General features: G+C 42.4%; 1 protein-coding gene across 4 annotated transcripts in view; it reads right to left on the reverse strand.

Annotated features, from left to right (window-relative positions):
- Positions 1 to 1,060: 1,060 nt before the first annotated feature.
- CNTN6 (contactin 6) overlaps positions 1,061 to 19,377 on the reverse strand; it is a 131,429-nt gene continuing 113,112 nt past the window's right edge. For all 4 annotated transcript variants that reach the window (XM_017827048.1, XM_017827047.1, XM_017827046.1 and 1 more), the window contains 12 exons: positions 18,763 to 18,890; positions 15,797 to 15,972; positions 15,333 to 15,450; positions 14,363 to 14,521; positions 14,130 to 14,279; positions 10,326 to 10,396; positions 7,979 to 8,213; positions 7,358 to 7,473; positions 6,658 to 6,844; positions 3,364 to 3,476; positions 2,579 to 2,747; positions 1,061 to 1,924 (listed from right to left, as the gene is read on the reverse strand). In XM_017827048.1, the coding sequence (XP_017682537.1) occupies positions 1,824 to 1,924; positions 2,579 to 2,747; positions 3,364 to 3,476; positions 6,658 to 6,844; positions 7,358 to 7,473; positions 7,979 to 8,213; positions 10,326 to 10,396; positions 14,130 to 14,279; positions 14,363 to 14,521; positions 15,333 to 15,450; positions 15,797 to 15,972; positions 18,763 to 18,890 (1,723 nt within the window). In that variant the 3' untranslated portion in view covers positions 1,061 to 1,823. The remainder of the gene's footprint in view (positions 1,925 to 2,578; positions 2,748 to 3,363; positions 3,477 to 6,657; positions 6,845 to 7,357; positions 7,474 to 7,978; positions 8,214 to 10,325; positions 10,397 to 14,129; positions 14,280 to 14,362; positions 14,522 to 15,332; positions 15,451 to 15,796; positions 15,973 to 18,762; positions 18,891 to 19,377) is intronic.

The following is a 19,377-nucleotide window of genomic DNA, read 5'->3' on the forward strand; positions in this document are numbered from 1 at the left end:
GAAGAGCTTCACTCATGTTCTTGGTGTTCCTCGATTATTCCTTCCTTTGCAAAGGGCTGCTCCCATGGGAGTAAGAAAACAAACCTGATGTAAAAATGATGAGGTTAAAGAGCCCGATTTGGCTCCTCCAGAGTGAGAAAAGAACCTCAGTGGTGCTCAGAGAACAGAACACAGATCTGAAGAAGCGATTCATTGTTTGCTTCCACCGTCAGGAAAAAATGTTTTTACTTCATTAAGGTGTTACCAGGATTTTCAATGCCACATCCACTTCTTTCTAAGCCATTCTCTTCTTTTGAAAAAGCTGTGTTAAACCTCTCCCTAATAACTCCTGTGATTATCATCTTTGCAGAAATCCCAGAGGACAGGCTTCTAAAAGTGGCGTTTTATTTCCAGAGCCTCCCGGTAATTAAGCATCTCTCAGACCTTCTGTATTCCGCTGCATGGAACTGCTCTGCAGAAAATCTCTTTTCACTCGAATAAAAAGATGTTTTGTGTAAACTTAAGGGAAGGATTTCAGTTCTGTTACGAAATACAAGAGTTTTAGGCTCGGTTTAATGAAGGAAAATAAAGTGTACTCTTTGCTTAATGGACACGAGGAGGTCTGTGAGTGAACAAAGGTCCTGCTGGAGACCTGCTGGGAAGGGGTGATAGAAAAAGCTCTTTTAAACTCAAACAAATAATTGTCACCTCTGTAAAATATTTTATTGAGTTCAGTGTGGAGATTATTGAATATCGTTAAGTGTAAGTGATCTTTAAGGTCCCTTCCAACCCAAACCATTCTGTAATTCTATGATTCCATGATTCTATGAAATGATATTTGCTTCCTGTGTTTTTGCAATTTTTTTATCATTTCTTCATTTTATTTTACGGCATTTCCCCTGGAAGTCCAACTTCTGGGATCTGTGAGTGATTATAGAATCCTAAAATGGGTTGGGTTGGAGGGGACCTTAAAGAGGTACCAAAGTTTTGGCAGCTCCCTCTAAGAATTTACATTTTAGACTCTCTCCCTGTCAATTTGGCCTCCCACACCCAGGGATAAGAAATATATTTATTATGCTGTTTGAATAATTATCAGGTACAGATGAACCTCTCTTCTTTTACTCATTCACATGCCTGGACATCACCACCCCCATTCAGAGAGATTCTTTTGAAAAATATTGGGAGGGAGGGTTAGGGTGTTATAAAAGGAGGTTTCATTCAGGTCTGGTTCAAGGCTTGCTGATGCCACTGAAAGACTTTCTCTGGTATTCAATGGGCTTTGGGTTGGTACCTTTGATTCTTTTTATTCAAGTTTCCCATTTCTGTAGAAAATAGTCCAAATAATGCATTTTACAACACCCTCTCTAATGCAGATGAGTGTAAAAAGTAAACAAATAGCTTTTATTTAATTGAAAATTGTTGGTTTTTTTAACAGGTTACAGTGAAGAACAGGAGATAAATAATATCCACATCACAAGAAACTGCAGCTCTCTTCTTCCCTCAGTTCTAGCAGCTTAGCACAGCCTTTCATGTTTGACACACCATTAAATGGGGTTTCAGTAAGAACTACTTGTAAAAAACTTGAGACCACCCTCCTTGTAATCCCAAATTACCTTTGGCACCGCTCCATTTAATTAATGAATGTACATTTATCCAGTCATTTCAAAGCTTATTTTCAAAAATTCATGTCACATTGATAACATGTCCTTAATGACAGACCACTTGTACCTCCCTCCCCCAGCCCCACTTGGTTCTTTACCAGGAATGTTGGTCATGGTGAAGTATTAAGATAAAATCTACAGGTTTTATTGTTAAAAGTCCATGGCTGAGCTTTGCTTTAATCATCAAGGAAAAGGGGTTACAAGAACAGAACTCAACAGCAGGGTCCCAGATGCCAATATATTGTTTAGCCTTGGGGATGCTTTTGTTGCTCCAGAGCTTAAACCTGTAGAAACAGAAGCAGACAGAGGTAAATTTGTGTCAAAAATTACTTTTTATTATGCATTCTGCCATAACCATAATAATTGTCCTATTTTCAAAATGAAACATTGGCCACAAATATTATATTTATTTATTTATTTATTAAGTTGTAACAGCACTTCCATGGAGTGAGGGTTTGAATTATCTCCAATAATGAATATTTGCTTTTAGGAGGGGCTTGTTGCAAAACTAACTAGTATAAATATATATATATATATAATATAAAAATGCTCCATTTTTCATGAAGAATAGGGTATTTCTGGGAGTAAAGGCTGGATCTTGGGGCACCCCACCCCAGCCACGGAGCAGGGCTGGGCTTCTCTGTCCCAGCAGAGCTCCAGAGCTGTGTGAAAGCTGCAGTTTTGACTTCTCATTTGGCAAGAAATCTTATTTCTGTGTCTTTCCCTGAGCACTACAGGCAAGGGGAGATGGAGAACCACACCAAAAACAAGGTGTTGTGCAGAATAATTTCTCCTCACTGAATCTCAGAGTATCAGAGACTCACCAGGAGGGAGGACACCTCTGGCCATGGGAAGGCTGTTAATCTGTTGTACTTGGAGGCACAGATTTCTTCTTATGCAACAGCATTCAGAGAGGAATAAAAAAATGTCTCACTTACTTGATATTTTTGGAATCCTAATTTCCTCACTGCTGCTGCCATCCCCACCATCACTGACTGTCCTGATTTCTATGAGATAATCTTCTTCAAACGGGACCAGAAGTTCAGCTGAAGTGTTGTTTGTCTCCAGGATATGTGCTTTGCTGTGTCTGTTTTGTCTGTACAAAATCTAAGGAGAAGTGGAGTGGAAAACAAGAGTTATTTAATTTATTTTTAAGTTTTAATGTTGGTTTTGGCTTTGTTTGTTTTTTTTTTTTTTGCTTGAGAGATTCTTCTGTCGTGTCCCAAAGTTTTCAGAGCACTTTCAGCATCCTGAAGAGCATTAAAAGCAATTTAGAACATGGAAATATATTCTGCAGGATTTTTTTGGTGGATATCACAACAGGCATTTATCCCAAATTTCATAAAATCTCACAGAATGGTTGGAACCTTAAAGATAATCCAGTTCCACCCCCCACCATGGGCAGGGACACCTTCCACCAGCCCAGGTTGCTCCAAGCCCCGTCCAACCTGGCCTTGGACACTTCCAGGGATGAGACATCCCCAATTTCTCTCAGCAGAGCCTGTGTTTGCTCAGAGGGACCTTCTTAAAATTAGGATTGGGAAATCCTTATCCAATACAGTTGTGCTCTTCTGTAAATATGGAAGTTGGACACACCTTTAAACAAGACTTCACTCTGCTACAACTTTTTTATCCAGAACTCATCTGACAGCTCAAGAACTGCAAATCCCTGTTTTTACTGCTATTATAAAAGACTTGTCTGATTAATGAGGTAAAGACTTACTTTGTAGCCCAGCACCTCTGACTCATTCTCCATTGTCTTCACATGTTCCCAGTTCAAGCAGATTTTGGAATTTGTCAGCTTCCAGGCAATGTTTGCCGGGGGTTGACTCGGTGCTTTAAAAGAAAAAGATGCTGATAATCACAAGATACAAGTGAATATTAATTTGATGGTGTAGTTGAGTGAGCTGCTGACATGAGAGAAGCAAATGCTTGGGGGATTCAAACCTAAAAGAGTGAAACCCCCACTTTCCAGTCCATCATTGCTCTTGAGTTACTCAGAATAAAAATCTATTCATAGCACAGAACCATTTGCTGTGAGGGTTCATTTTCAAAATTAGGAACAGCCTGAGAGTGTCTGACAGTTCAAGTTATATTTGATGGATTTGGTTGAAGTAAAATGTTGTTCCTGTCTGTATTTTAATATACAAGAGGGTGTTTTGCTTTGTGGGTCTCAGTAAAAGCTCCAACTAAGAGCAAACAAGATTTTCATCAGCCATGAGGTTACAAAGAGCTGCACATTAAAGCCTCCACCTGATCCAGCAGGAAACATTGTAGGATTTTATACATTCTCAGCACAATGGGCTGAGAGGAGCTTTTCAAAGGCTTTCTGTGCCTAAGTGCCAGGGCTTTGAAAATTTGCCTACAAGTGCCTGAAATCCCAGGTGAACATGGGAGGTGGAAACTGTGCCTTTGAGCTGCAGCTCAGGTTTGGAAAATCATCATCTCCTGCTCTGTGCTGTGTCCTCCTGGACCTGCCAGGGAGGAAGGTGGCACTGAGGGGGATGGGGTTACAGGAAATAAGGAGTTGAACAGAATTAAAAATAGGGGGAGGGATTTGGAGAAACACATTCTGAGCATCCCAGCCCTGACTCCAAAATGCTCAACTTCTGGGATCGTTCTCTTCTCCCTGTGGTTTCTGCAGTTGATGATTAATAGACGCAACTTAGAAAACACTGTTTGGGAACATTCCACAATTTCTTTCATTTCCCATGGACATAAAATAAACTGGTGGAGCCTGCTGGTTCATATCTCTCTGCCTCGTGATGTTGGAGAAGTTTAATCCATCCCACTGGAAGGGAAAGGAGGTGTTGGTGAAGCTCCCAGGTGAGTATCCATGGATGTCCTTCCATCAGCCACACTGCCAGTGTGGGACAAAGATTCCTTTTCATTTTTAAGGCATTTATATCCATTCACATAGATAAAATAACAAATTTGTTTAAATGTTGCTTCAAACCTCTTCGTTGCTTTCAGCGAATGTTTTGTATAAGGAATTGGAGAGCAAAATAATCACAAGAGGTAAAGAATGTCAGATGCTTCATTGTGCTCTGAAAAGTCTTGAAATCACTCCAAAATGGGGGAATACTGCCTTGGTTGAAGCTCTTTAGCATAGAAATTAAAAGACATCTTAATTCGTGGTCTTTGGGCTGAAAAACCACCGCAGGAGGATTTTCAAAATAAAATTACCTGTTGTTTTTTTTTTAAGCCAGGAAACAGAATAAGTGGTAACACAGCACTTCCCCAAATCCACAGTAATATCCTCAAACAGAACCACAGCAAACAGGTCTAAGATTAGCAGATCATTTCCTCAATTAATTTCTTGTAATCAACATCATCAAGGAATAATAGGAGTGTCAAGTATCTGCTTAAGTTTATTAAGTTAATGAAGTTCCTCTCACAGTTTAGGTTACACTTGGCTTTATTGCTGCACTGAGCTGAGCTTTATGCAGGCAAAATATCTCTAATATCCATAAAATATAGATATATTACAGGAATATATGTATATATTTGTAAAGAAAAAGGAAAAGCAAAGGAATTTCTGAACTCCACAAGTGAAGAAGCAGAAGGGAACAGCTCCTAATGGAGCTGTGTGTCCATGGAAGGACATCAATTCCACTTGCCTAAGTAGTTTTAACTTAAACCAGGATGTCAACTTAGACCTCAAATTGATCTCAGATAAGAAGGTTTCAATCAGAATTGCACCTATCTGGCAAGAAGGATCATTTCAGCTTTGCTTAGTCTCTGCAATAATGGGCTGCAGAGAATGTTGGGATCCTGGAGGCTGAGCAGGAAGACAGAGCTATTACTTTGGAGCTCCATCTCCTGCTGCAGATGCACATTGTTTGTATTCTCCTGACATATTATCTCATATTGAAAGTGCTTGCATCTCGCAGAGACAGAGCTTAAAAATTTAATCTATATATTTAAATATTAAAAAGGTTATTTTGACTTTAATTTTTAAATGAACCATTAGCACGAGCCCGAATTTGACAGCAGATAAAGTCGATGTAAAACAAAAGCAAATTTATTCCTTCTATGTCTTGTCATTCCACTGCCTTGTCTTTAACTTGTCTTTCTTATGCACAGAGGAATAGAAAGAAAAAATTCCAGAGATGAGTTTATTTTCACTGAGAAATGGACTGTGAGAAGATTCATAAAATGAAAGAGTTTTTGGGGTTGGAAGGGACCTTAAAGACCATCTCATTCCACCCCCTGCCATGGACAGGGACACCTCCCACTATCCAAGGCTGCTCCAAGCCCTGTCCAACCTGGCCTTGGACACTTCCAGGGATAAGTTCTCTTTGAGTCCTTAAGAAATATCTTCTCTGGCTTTATTTGGATTTATTTTATTTACATTAAAGATGTTTTTGTGGTAATTAAAAGTCAATTAATTCATTTTACAAGTTGTTTCTTGTCCTGCACTTGGAGTAATAGCCTGGAACAGTACATAGACAAAAGGAAAACTGGTGAAAGCTGGGAGAAATATTTCCCTTTCATGCAAAAGGACTGATCAATTGTTTACTGGGAAAATATAGTCCAAGGAAAAAAACACAGCACGAGGTTTGTTTCTACAATTGCAGAAAATCTTAAAAAAATAATGATTAAATAGCATTTATATGAATTTATCCCTTATGATGCCCTCTGTAATGCAGTTTAGAGGTCTCAAAAAAACTCTGGATTTGGAGCATTCAACAGTTTTCTTTAAAAAACCCAAACCAGCATATTCTCACACCCAAATTTATTGTTTGACCCGTGGAACATCTTTCCTTTATTGACTCTGCATGACTTTGAAATCCCCTGAAAGCAAGTCTCCTCTATCCCAATGGAAACAGAAATCCTTCCTGATGGAAGGACAAGAGGAAACTCATTTCTTAGCCACGGATTTTGTTGTTTGATTTTACGATGAAGTTTGGGATCCGGTTTTCTTCGATATTGAAACATTTCACAGGGATGAGCTGAAATGTCACCGCCACACCCGGGAGTTTGGGACACTCATTGTACCAGTTAAAGTACTCACGTGATTTTTTGGTGGTGACATTCACGGGGGGACTGGAGGGCCCTGTCCCTGCAGTGTTGTAAGCTCTGACTGTTGTAAAGTACAGTGTGTTAGCTCTCAATCCCGTGATGTTTTTGGCTGTTACATTCCCGCTGACTCTGACTTTCCCGGCTGTGCTTTCCTTGGGGTCGTCTGTCCAATATAAAACCTGGAAAGTGAGGACAAAGAGCAGGCAAGTCATTGTTTCCCAGCAACTAGGGGTGTGGCTGGGAAGCAGACATGGTGACAAGGAAGATTTCAAGGAATACAGGACCTTTTGTACTCAAAACTAGCAGGATATGGAACCTGGTGGATACCTGAGCACCCCTTGGTCCTCAGACAACATTATGGATTTGGGAGAGGAGCCCTGATTTGGGAATCAAGAGAAAGTCCTTCTATAGTATCCCTCACAATGGGATACTAAACTTCTATGGTATCCCTCACAATGGGATACTAAACTTCAATTAATCTTGAAGTTTTCATTTATGTGACAAAAGTTCTGGGCCAGAGCTGCAGCCCCGGGCTGGAAATGCTCCTGATTATCTCAGGTGAGATATTGCTACTGAGAATCAGGGGAAGAGCTCCACTGTCCATTGGCTTGGAAGCAAGAGATGAAGGACCAGAATGCCAAGGTGGCCAGGACAGGGCCACGTATGAGGGGTCAGCCCCAGCCCAGGCTCACCTCGTAGCCCAACACCCTGCCCGTGTGCCGGTTCCACGCCAGGGGCTGCCAGGACACCTCCACCTCCGCCGCCGACACGCTCAGCGCCGACACCGCCACGGGAGCAATCTGAGGCTCTGGGACACGGGGAGAACACAGCTGGTGGGACATGGGCGGTGTTAAAGGGAGGGAGAGTCAATACAACAGGAAGAGGTGTTGGGGAGCAGCAGGCAGAGGCTCGGGAAGCCTGGTGCAATCTCTACTTATCGTGGAACACTGACAAAACCTGGGTTTAAAGTTGATCTTTACCTGCCTGCTGGGACAGATATTCAGAGGAGATGAAAATCAGCTGCACTGAGTGGTCTGAAAAACTAGACCCTCTGAGAGCTACACCTTTGAAGGTCTGATTTTTGCAGCACATTCAGCAGGAGCACCCTGGGGACAAATCATTGAGACATGCCCTCTGCTGTCAATGATCCTGAAAATCTGCCCATGGCTTTTTTTACTTCCATTTACCATCTTCTGTTTCATGTCTCTTGTCAATATTCAATAAGCAGGCTTAAACAGGCTCCTTAAATCCCTGATCACGTCTGTAGCACCACTGGTGCTACACAACCATTACTAATTGGAGTAACACATTACCATCTTCTCCTGAGTAGATGATGGATACGGAGCTCAGGGTCCCTTCTCCCTCGTTGTTGTAGACACCAACTTTCACTTCAAAAGGAAACAGAGGTGTGATGCTCTCGTTCCTATAAACATATTTGCTGGATTCCACCGAGGCCACGGCTGCTTTTGTCCAGGTGGCAGAGCCCAGAGGCCGGAACATGACGATGTAGCCAAAACCTTCCCCGTTCTGGAGTTCCTCCGAAACCGGCTGCGGTGACAAGGTGGGCAGTCAATAAATGTTTGCAATTATACACTGTTTTAATTGAATCTTCATTCTCTGACTGTATTTTCCCGGTATTGATTTAGCTGACTGTGCCTCAGAGAAGATAATAATGTTTGCTCCATCGGTCAATGTAATATTGAAACAAAAATCAAAATTATAAATCTATCGAGGCAATCAATTCAGAAACAAAAGATCTGATCAGCTCCTTTAAAGTGATTCTCTTTCAGGCATGAAGTTTGCAAAATTAAAAGCATTTTACTCAGTACAAGTTGAAGCTGGGCTTTTTTTCCCCCCCCCAGAGGAGTATAGGAATGCTAATTCTAAATAAATGATTTTAGAGGCAAAAAAGAGTTGGGAAAGGAGCAAATGTACACACAGAAATATGTGTCAGCTGTATAATTGCTGCATATGAGTACAGTACTTATGTCTTTTTTTTTTAGCAAAGAGAAAATCTCAAGTGCAGGGCCACATTCTTACTTAAGTTTTTAAACAGAAATGTTACTGCAAGTCAACATGGCAAAATTAATGTTTCTATTAATAAAACCTCATGTCAAGATATGTAGGAATATCTCATGCTGAACAGGCAATTACATCAACACCGTGTCCAGCATGAGCTTCATTGTTTGCATGAGACAAAAATACTTCCACATTGGCTTCTCAAAGCAAGGGAACATTTATGAAACAAAGCCAGCAGAGTTTCTCAGTAAAACTTCATTTACTTCAGACGTTTGCATCAAAGTGAGGGGCATGGAAAAGCAGGCATGAAAAATGGTGCAAAAAAGAGAGGAAGACAGAGGGGCAGAGCCTGGTTTTTGTCTCCAACCCCTTCTCCTTCAGAGAAACTCCTGGGAGCAGGAATGAGGTAAGAACCTCAGAAGTTTTCAGAGCAATTATTTTATTCTTTTCTCCATAATTTCCTTCTAATTCTAATAACAACTCACATGTAACCCACGTGTCTTTCCTTAAGTGTTTTACAAACATTAATTTCCCCGATATGCTCCTTTCCATCTCTTTTCCAGCCCTGAGAGAGTTAAGTGTGAGGGAGGATGGTGCCCTGGGGATTTATAAGAGTTCAAGCTACTTTCTAGAGCATTTAATTTGTTTCTGAGGCTTCTGTGACCTCGGATTTAATCAAGATGCTTAGTGAGTGCATCACAGAAAGCTGAGAGTCGTGTTCAGTGTTGTTAGCTGGGCATAATTAATGTTTCTTCTGACTATTTTTCGTGACACACTGTGGAGTCCAACAGGATAATTTGATTGAGATCTCTCAGGCTGTTTTTGATTTTCATGTTCTTTTGCTCCCAAAGAGTAAATCAGTAGAGGAGAAAATGAAAAAAAAAAAAAGAGTGAAAGATGCAGATGGAGGAGAACTTAACCCAGGAAAAGTGAAGTTTCACTGTTTGCAGCGTGTGGGGAGGGGAAAACATTGGTGGTGACATTTATCTAGTGGGGATTATTTTTTCTTTTGATCTGATTTTTTTCTGTTTGACCAAGCACCTGCCCCCATCAGCTCACAGAGGCTGCCTGCCTTCATCCCCACTCCTGTGGGAGCTGCTGGGTGGCTGGACAAGGAGGGTTCCTTCCCACACCACTCACTTTGCACCCTCTGAAATGACCTGTGTTCACCCTCTGCAACTTGTATGGTATTAAAGGTTCTAAAAATGTGTATTCTTTCCTCTCACTGGAGTGCTGGAGAATTAAAGGGCTCATCTCCTTTAACACATAATAGGATATGTCTTGTCAGCACAGTGTTCCAGAATGGGAAACATGTAAACAAAAGTAGGAAAAATGTAAATGCAGAAAATGGCCAAGCAGATTAGTGTGTTAAGCACCTCCTGTACAATGGAGATAAGAGGGTTATACAGACTTCTAAACATCTTTACAACATGCCTCTTAAACTGTTTATTTTTATAAATTGTTGGCTGTAATGCAGCAAACTTGCTGTATATCTTACAGGCTGCTTTCTCTCCACATGCAGGGGGAAATCCAAGCTCAGCCACAGCCAGTGACCAAAAAAGCCTTTGGATTTCAGCAGGGCTGTGATTTCACCCACGGATTCTCCCCCATTAGCCAGCTTAGGTTAATTGAGCTAATTACCTCCCATGTGATGACCAGCTCAGAGCGGCTCCCTCCTCCTCCACTGATGTTTGTTGGTGCCACCACAGGAACTGGAGGAGAAAAGATGTTGGTACTTGTGACTGGTTCCCCAAGGCTCAGGACTGGGGCCAGTCCTGTTTAATAACTTTATGGATGATCTGGTTCCCCAAGGCTCAGGACTGGGACCAGCCATGTTTAATATCTTTATGGATGACCTAGACAAAGGGGTCAAGTGCACCCTCAGTGATTCACAGGTGGCACTAAGTTGGGTGGGAGTGCTGCTCTGCTGGAGGGCAGGAAGGCTCTGCAGAGGGATCTGGACAGGCTGGATCCATGGGATGAGACCAGTGGTCTGAGGTTCCACAAGGTACAGCAATTGCATCCCAGCAGCCCCATGGAGCACTCCAGGTTTAGGGAAGAGAGGGTGGAAAGCTGGGAAAGGACCTGGTGGGGGTGCTGGTCACCAGCAGCTGAACATGAGCCCAGGTGGGCAAGAAGGCCACTGGCACCTGGCCTGGACCAGGAATTGTGTGGCAGCAGGAGCAGGGCAGGGATTGTCCCTCTGTGCTGAGGCCACACCTCAGTGCTGTGCTCTGGACAAGGTGGTGACCACTCAAAGGTTGGACTGGACGAGTCTTTCCAGCTGGATGATCAGAGCCCTTCCCAGCTTACATGCAGCTATTCCACCTACCAACAGGTAGAACAGGGATTCCACTGCATAACAGCCTGTTTTAAATGAACTGAAATTATGTTTACACATTTTCAAGTTTCTAAGGCTGAAGCCACAGATGTATTTGATACATGAGTACCCTGGTTCAAAAAATTAATTAAAGAAGCTTGGAGCATCAAGTATCTGACATTATTATGCCTCATCAACTAATTGGCAAAATGATGTTCCATTCAGACTGTAGCTGCAACACTACTGATTTACTAATTATGCATTTGTTCGGTAAACACGTTGTTGGAGCAATATATTAATTTTTTTAATTGGCTGGATGCTTTTCTTAGGAAATTCAAAGCTCACACTTTGCTTTTTCCTTCTCCCGAGACTGTAAGTGACAAAAAGTTGGTTGTTTAGAGCTTGATGTCCCCAGCACTGCTCCAGGAGTTTGGCACCAGAGGTACAGGCTTGAGATCAGGCTCTGTGTTGGTGTTGGAGGCTGAAGGGGCTTCTCATCACTCCAAAGGCTCTTGGTGGAGGGACAAACAGACTCTCAGCATTTCCTGCCTCTTGCTCTTCCCTAGGAGAGTTCAAGCCCAGGGTGGATGGAGCTCTGAGCAACCTGGGCTGGTGAGAGGTGTCCCTGCCCACAGCAGGGGGTTGGAACTGGATGATCTTTATGGTCCCTTCCAACCCAAACCATGATATGATTTTGTGATTCTATGATATCATGTTTATTGTCACCTGCTAGAGAAGTATGAAAAAAGAGGACAACCCTGGAGCTGGCAGAGACAGGAACCCTCCATGAGACATTTGGACTGGTGCCATCTCCAAAGCCTTGGTGCTGCCTTTAGAAATTCCACGATTGTTCTGTCAACCCCTTTATTCAGCTCTCACCGTCTAAAAACCTGATGTGTCGAGTCAGGGCTGAAGATGGGGCAGAAATAGGTGGGATATTTGTGCCTCTGAAGCTTTTTCAGAGATTTTGGCAAGTTTGGCCAGATCTGCTTGTCCTTCCCTTCCATCCATCCAGTGTTAGCCCAGCTCCAGGGGTGACAACAAAACCAACAGCACCTGAAGCTCACAGAAAGTGATGTCAACCCGCTATCACTCTACATTCCAGTTTCCACATATTCCAGATTCCACATGTAAAACTTTATCTGATTTCACCCTCTCTAGAAATGCAGGAATTTCGGGATAGTTTTGCTGTGCAGCCATAAAAGAGAGTGCAAGTGCAAACAGTCTGGGCTCTCTTGGAGGGTTTTGTCACTCACAGTCAATGTCTTTGTGCACATCAGAGGCAAATAATCTCAGACTGACAAGAGCTGCATTAAAAAGGCAAAACAGACTTTGGAGCCTTGTGTTTCCCTGTTTCATGATCCAACTGATGCTCAATTAGCTCATGTGTTAAATGTGTTCAGTACTTACTACATTTGCATGGGGGAAATTTTGTACCACTGCTCAGTGGAGCCTCAACTGGGTCAGAGTTGAGAAACAGATGAAAATTCACAGCTGAATGCACTGACAGAGGCTCAATTAATTCACAGCTCCATTTTAATGAAATGAACAGTGGCTCATTTGCATCCACAAATCTACTAATGCTCCGATTTCAGCTGGCAAAATTGTTATTACAACAGTGAAGCTCAAATTCACCCTTTCCTGGCCAGCTGTTTGCTGTCCCCACTGTCCTACTGCTTTCAGTCTCCCGTTCTGAGTAAAAAAATAAGATAATTGCACAGCAATGGTTTGAGACAGTTATTTACAGCAGTGAAGGGGTTAAGCAACTAAAACCTGAAGAGAGGCTTACTCTTCCTTTTGTTAAACTTCAGACAGTGTTACACTGTAAGGAAATAATGTTCCTTGTGTTATTGCCATGATAAATAATACTAATTTTGTTGTTTCTTTCTCTTTGTAGCCCTGACCCTGTGAATCCCTCTAATAAAAAATAAATACATTAAAAAAACCTTTAAAAGTTGAAAGCTTTTACTGACTTTAGAGCTGGTTTTGAATATCACATTTTACAAAGCCCTTGGTAGCAGCAAGAAAGACTAATTTGGGTTTCATGTGATGGAGAATATATGTCTGTGACAATCTGCTGGGAAATTTAAGAAGTCTGACCCCTCTGGAAGGTGGCCCTGCCCACGGCAAGGGGTTGGAACAAAATGGGTTTTAAGGTCTCTTCCAACCCAAACCATTCTATGACTCTACTTTGAGAAACAAATAGATCCCCTTTTCTAAGGAAAATGTGTTTTCTTCTGTATAAGGTACAATACTCCATTTTGAGTCCTGTCCTGAAATGCAAACTTCGGAGCTTGGCAAATGAGAGAAACAGAGAAGAAAAAGTGGATTGTAAAAGCTGCTTCCATTTTACTGCTTTCAACCCTATAAATACTGATTTTAGAGGTGGGAGAGGGTTGATAAGCAGGGGGCTGGAGAAACATTAAACAGACCAAAGGTTTGGGCTTCAGATAAATTGTACCAAACTGAGGGGGTCAAAGGACTGACCCCGTCAGTCACTCAAGAATGAGTCTGCTTCCCATGAGTTGCCAAGTTCTAGAAGATAAATGGGTAGAGGTTAGACAGATAGTAAGGATCTCACCCTGGAGCCAGTGGGATTTGGATGCTCTAAGTCATTTCCTCCAGTTAAAGCCAATATCCTGCTCCTCCTGATGCTCAGATACCAAACAGAGGTGTTTGATTTCTTGTGCTGGGATATGTCAGACAGCTGATGTTATCATTTCATATGCAGGTCCCCGAGCAAGGGATAAGCTTGGTTTTAATTGGAAGAACACAAATGTTGTTCCTCAATTGCCTGAGCGAAAGGTTGTGTTCAGGTTAGGGATTAGATATTTTTTGAGACATGGCAAAGGGAGGAAGCATGGGCCAGCTCCAGCCTTTAGCACAGAATGGTTTAGGTTGGAAGGGACCTTAAAGACCTCTAGTTCCACCCCTGCCATGGGCAGGGACACCTTCCACTAGCCCAGGGTGCTCAGAGCCCTGTCCAGTAACGTTCTCTAGGGGAAGTTCCCTGCCCATGGGAAATAATCCTGTAGGAATGAGTAGCTCTTCTGCAGAGAAATTCCCACCCCTGGGACCTGACAATATTTCTGGGTGGAAAGAACTGCCAGAAAGCAGGGACTTACCTGCAGCTTTGGTTTTCAGGAGAGCTGATGGTCTGCTTGGCTCCCCAATCCCAACGCTGTTGCTGGCGACCACACGGAACTCGTACTCAACCCAAGGGCTCAAATCAACCACCGTGGCCTTGTGAGTCCTGCCATTAATGACTTCAGGAGCTAAAAAAACAAACATGACAATGACAGGGGTACAGATTGGTGGTATAGGAAAAAGAATTCCAGGCAACTCCCCCATTTCTCACCTGTGGAAACCGCCTGCCATCCCACCGAGAACGGAGTCCTGGTCTGGACACTGTAGATCTGGACTGGACTGTTGTTCTCTACTCCAGGCTTCCAGGATAACACAGCAGTAGTGCTAGAAACATGGTCAACTTTAACATCTTCTGGTGGACCTGGGGGGCCTGATATGATCAGCATTTTAAGAGGAAGGTATTGGGAAGAGAAGATTCTTTGCTGAAATGGGTTGGGCAGGTCTTACTTTCCCAAGCCAGTGGAATTATTCATGAAGCTGCAGTGGCATAGAAGCAGCACAATCTCTACGTGATGGCTCCTTGCCTGTATTACATTTTTATAGGGAATGAGGGTGTGTGAGTCAGGAAAATGAATGTCTTTAGGTTGCTAACATGAAAACTACAAACAAAGGAAAGTGGGGTTTTTTTGTCTGGCAAAGAAAGTTACTCAATGTGTCTGTTGTTGAACCATCCAGCATCCTCAGAATTCCTATTGAATTCAAACTGAGGTTTAGGGAGAATGAAGGATGGGGCACTACACAGATTTCTGATTTCTCTGAGGGTTTAGAAGGTCTACCCCATCCCAGCATTTCCCTCCCTGCTGGCACTAAAAGCTGAGTTAGTTGCCCATAGAAAATATTTTTCATATTATCTCCAAACAGAGGAAAGGAATGAGGCCTCTTGATTTTCCCAGCCTGCACAGGGACCCAGAGATGCCTGGAGGAAGTGAAATTACGGGACCACATGGACCTATGTGGCCAGAAAACATTGCCTTCCAAAGAGCCCATGGCAGACCAGGGTTGGGTGAATACCAGGACCATGTTGGCCAAAATCTAAGTCAATTTTGGTGCCAAGAGTACAAGATATAAAGCATTTAACTATCAAAACGTTGAATTGATATTGGGATCATTCAAACAAGAGCTAATGGTAGGAATTTGGGATTCCTCCAGAAGATATATGTGTCCCCATTTAACAGACATACCTCTCACAATGATATCTGCTGTTGCAGATCGACTGTCTAGAGTTGTTTGCACCATGCACACATATTTCCCAGAATGATGGAGCTGAATATTTCTTATCATCAAATCCCCAGCAGATTCCTGGAGATACCAAAAAAAAAAAAAAAAAAAGTAAACTAATCCCTCACAACGTGCTTTTCGTCCTGGGCATTTTTATAAATTGCTCAATATTAATAAAAAATTCAGCTTTTAAATTAAAATATTCATAGCTCTCATCAGTTTCTTTCATGTGGACATTTTTATTATGGCTCCACAAATAACTCAAGCGCTTTTCTGAAATTTAGGGAAGGGAAATAAATGGTTGCAGCCCTTGTAAAGAAACAGTGATTTGCCAGGCATGTAAACAGGGATGGGAGAATTATGGTGAACATTTGTGTGGTCTAAAGACTGTGGCAAAGGGTTTCATCGAGGAGTTTAGGAAACTTACCCTTCCAATCCTTTCAAAGTGATTTATTCCTCTACTCAGCTCAATTCTCTGGCCATTGAATGACCACGTGAACACCACGGCAAGGGAGGGGTCGTGGGACACCTGGCAGGGCAGGACTATGCTTTCTCCAACTGTTGCATCCGTGTCAGAGGGTGGAATAGTGATTACAGTCCTTTCTGCAGAGACAAAAACCAAAACATTTTGATTAAAATGTTTATAAAAATAGTACACCTTGAAGGAGTTTTGTCCCATTGCTGAAATGAATTCCAATTGGCCCAAACATTCCATAATAAAGGAAATTATCTCCAAGTGTCAGAACACTCCTGCCTGTGGGTAGCCCATTGCTTTGGCAGTACCAACCCAAGGAGCCCTGTGTGCCTCTAAGAGTGAGCAGATGTGCAGGGCAACATTCTAAATTAGTCATATTTTAATTTGCAAAACCCATAATTGATAGTTATGATTTCAGAAAAACATCTTCAGACTTGAAAATCTCTCCTGAGCAGAAACTGCAGCAAAAGCAAAATTGCTGTTCATCTTCACCTCCTTTATAAATGGCCATCCTTAATCTATATTAATGTTAGTGGTGCTTTACTACACAGAACTGCTTAGGTTACAGCTTCAAAGATACTTTCCCAGGCAGGAAAACTATTTTTTGGATCATTTTTAACCCATTACACTGAGAAACAAGCTTGCAGCTCTTATTAAGGGAAGTATTAACTCGCTGAAGGGGAAAGAAATGGGTTTATATGGCTTCACTTGTGTTGATATGACTGGCAGGCAGATTAGAGATAACAACCACTTTGTTGTAAGCAATTCCCTTGGATAAAGCTTTTGTGTGTGAAAGTGTTATAAAATAGGGAGAATTTAGACACCTGTATGAAATGAGAGCCGAATCCTTTCAACAATATTAATTTGTTCTGAAAATAATGTGAGAGGGGGAGAAGAAAATGTGCACGAGCCGTATTAGTTCAGTGTCATCACAGCTTAACTCTGTGTCAGAAATCCTCAAGTCCTAGGCTGGGTTGGGTTAGAAAGGATCTTAAAGCTCATCCAGTTCCACCTCAGGGACATCTTCCACCAGCCCAGGTTGCTCCAACCCAGCCTTGGACATTCCAGGGATGGGGCAGCCACAGCTCCTCTGGGCAACCTGTGCCAGGGCCTCAGGAGTCTGGTTTTCCCAAGGCTGTGGTTCCAAAGGGTTGGGGCAGGAAGGGGATCCAGCCCCTGAGCTTCAAAACCCCTTTTCAATCACACTCTCCCCACCTTTGAAGTCACAGATTAGTGTGTGAGTGGAGGTAGAAACCTGCAGGGTTTCTTCTCAGGATCTGGGCTGCTCTGGTCACTGGGTGAGGGACTGGATGGCAGGGGGTGAGTAGAAATAAGGGAGAATCTTGCATTTTCTTCTAATTTTAAAAACAGAACAGGATCTTACTAGTTTGGTGACATTCAGTGATATAGCAGAGATATACTTGATGCACTCATCAAGAAACATTTCCCAAGGGAAACAAAGAAAGAATTTGTCTGATTTGTATTATTAGGGACAAATTAGTTTGGGGTTTTTGGTGTCATCCAGAGAGTGTCTGAGGTTCCCCTTGTGAAGCTCAGACTTGGAACACCCAGATTTCTCTGCACACTCTGATTGCTCTTCACAGCCTTGTGCTCACTGTGGCATCTCCAGCAGGAGCTGAGGACAAGGTCTGCAGAGATGCTGTGGCCTCAGAGGACTGTCTTAAAGATACTCCATCATTAATTTGGAGAGATCTCTTCCTCTCCCTGGGAACAGTGTGTCACATGCCATAAATTCCAGATGATTCCAGGGCCAGGTTCTCTCTCTGTTGGCACAACTCCACTGATTTCAGCACATGCTGGCAAAAAACTCAGCTCCATAAATCTCCGATGAAGTAATTCCACTGAGGAGTGCAGGGAACTTTGAATACATAATTTTGAAAAGTATCTGGGAACTCCAGAGAAACCTCCACAAAGTTTTCTCTTCTTGCTTGTCCTCCTGTACTTCTTATTCCCACAGCTGGAGTAGAACTGCATAAATGACACTTAGAGGGGAAACATTAATTTTATTGATGGTATTATCATCTTCTTGTAGCTCTTGTTCATCCTCCTCACACTCAGTCATCCCACTGATGCAGTGTTCACTTCTGGGATATTTTCTGCTTCTTTTATGGATTTGTCTCCAAGACTTCCACCTCAAATACTTCTAAAAGCTTCTTAAAAGCTCTTGGTTCTGTGTTATCTATCTTGCTTAGCAACAGCAGACATGCATTATATGGCAAATCCCATTCCAGAGGAGAAAAGAGAGAAGATGTTGTGAGTGCTGGAGGTGTAATAAAGACTTCTTCCACAAAGAATAAACAACTCAATGAGCAGCAATAAACTTAATTTGCACATTAGATATGCTTTTCCAAGTTCTGACATTTCAGTTGAAAATAATGCTGAAGCAATGAGGCCTATAATTGAACAGCCAAAACTTCTCCAGAGGGGAAACAAAAACAAATGTTCCCTGCAAACAAGATCATTTTTATACCACGTTGTTACTCAGTGTTTTAATAAACTTCATAAATGCCAAACTAAATATTTCTTTTTTCATGTTTTAATGTGATTTCCCCATATCGCTCCAATGTATGTGACATGTGAAACGGTACAGAACCTTAACAAAGAGCTGCCTAAACCCTAAACTTCTTGGTTTATTCATTGTTGGCTGTGCTGTGGCATCATCTCAGATCACCCCTTGTGCTGCATCAGTGCTAATTGATCTTTCAGAAGATGAGTATGGAAAAGATTTCCCATCACCAGATGCAGCAGGCTGGGGAGGAGGTCACCCCTGCAGGCTACAGTAACTCTGAGAGCACTGAAAACAAGAACATTAAGGAAAAAAGAGAGTTATAGGTTCGAATCACAGAGTGGTTTGGGTTGGAAGGGACCTTAAAGCTCAAAAGGAAATCCCAAAGTACCTTTCACGACGAGGTTCCCTGAATTCCTGGCAGCTCCAAACTGGTTTGTTGCCACACAGGTGAACACTCCAGCGTCTGCCCTGGTGATGTTGGAGAGCCTGAGGCTGCCATCCTCCAGGAACACCACCCTGGGGAAAACAGAGAGAGGAGAACCATGGATTCACAGCATGGTCTGGGTTGGAAGGGACCTTAAAGTCCATCTCATTCCACCCCCTGCCATGGGCTGGGACACCTCCCACCAGCCCAGGTTGCTCCAAGCTCTGTCCAACCTGGCCTTGGACACTTCCAGGGATGTGGAAACCACAAATTCTCTGGGCAACAATAGAAAACCAGAGTAAAAAACCAGACTTCTGTTAGATGAAAATGTCACAGTACTTTTAATATCAAAATGTTTCCATTTTTTTCTCTCCTCCAGCCAGCTGAATATGTATCAACCAATTTTCACCTCTGCTTATTATTGATTTCTGCATTAGCAATGTTATATTGACATGCTGGGATTGATCACTAACTGTTCCAGCTGGCTTTTGAGCAGCAAAATCCAGAGTCTCAAAAGAAAGAAGGAAGACTCAACTTGTTATTTAATTGTGCTTTATTTTACCAAGGGGGCTTTTTTTG

This window comes from Lepidothrix coronata, unplaced genomic scaffold (assembly GCF_001604755.1).
Source record: "Lepidothrix coronata isolate B3197 unplaced genomic scaffold, Lepidothrix_coronata-1.0 Scaffold134, whole genome shotgun sequence".
NCBI classification, from domain to species: domain Eukaryota; kingdom Metazoa; phylum Chordata; class Aves; order Passeriformes; family Pipridae; genus Lepidothrix; species Lepidothrix coronata.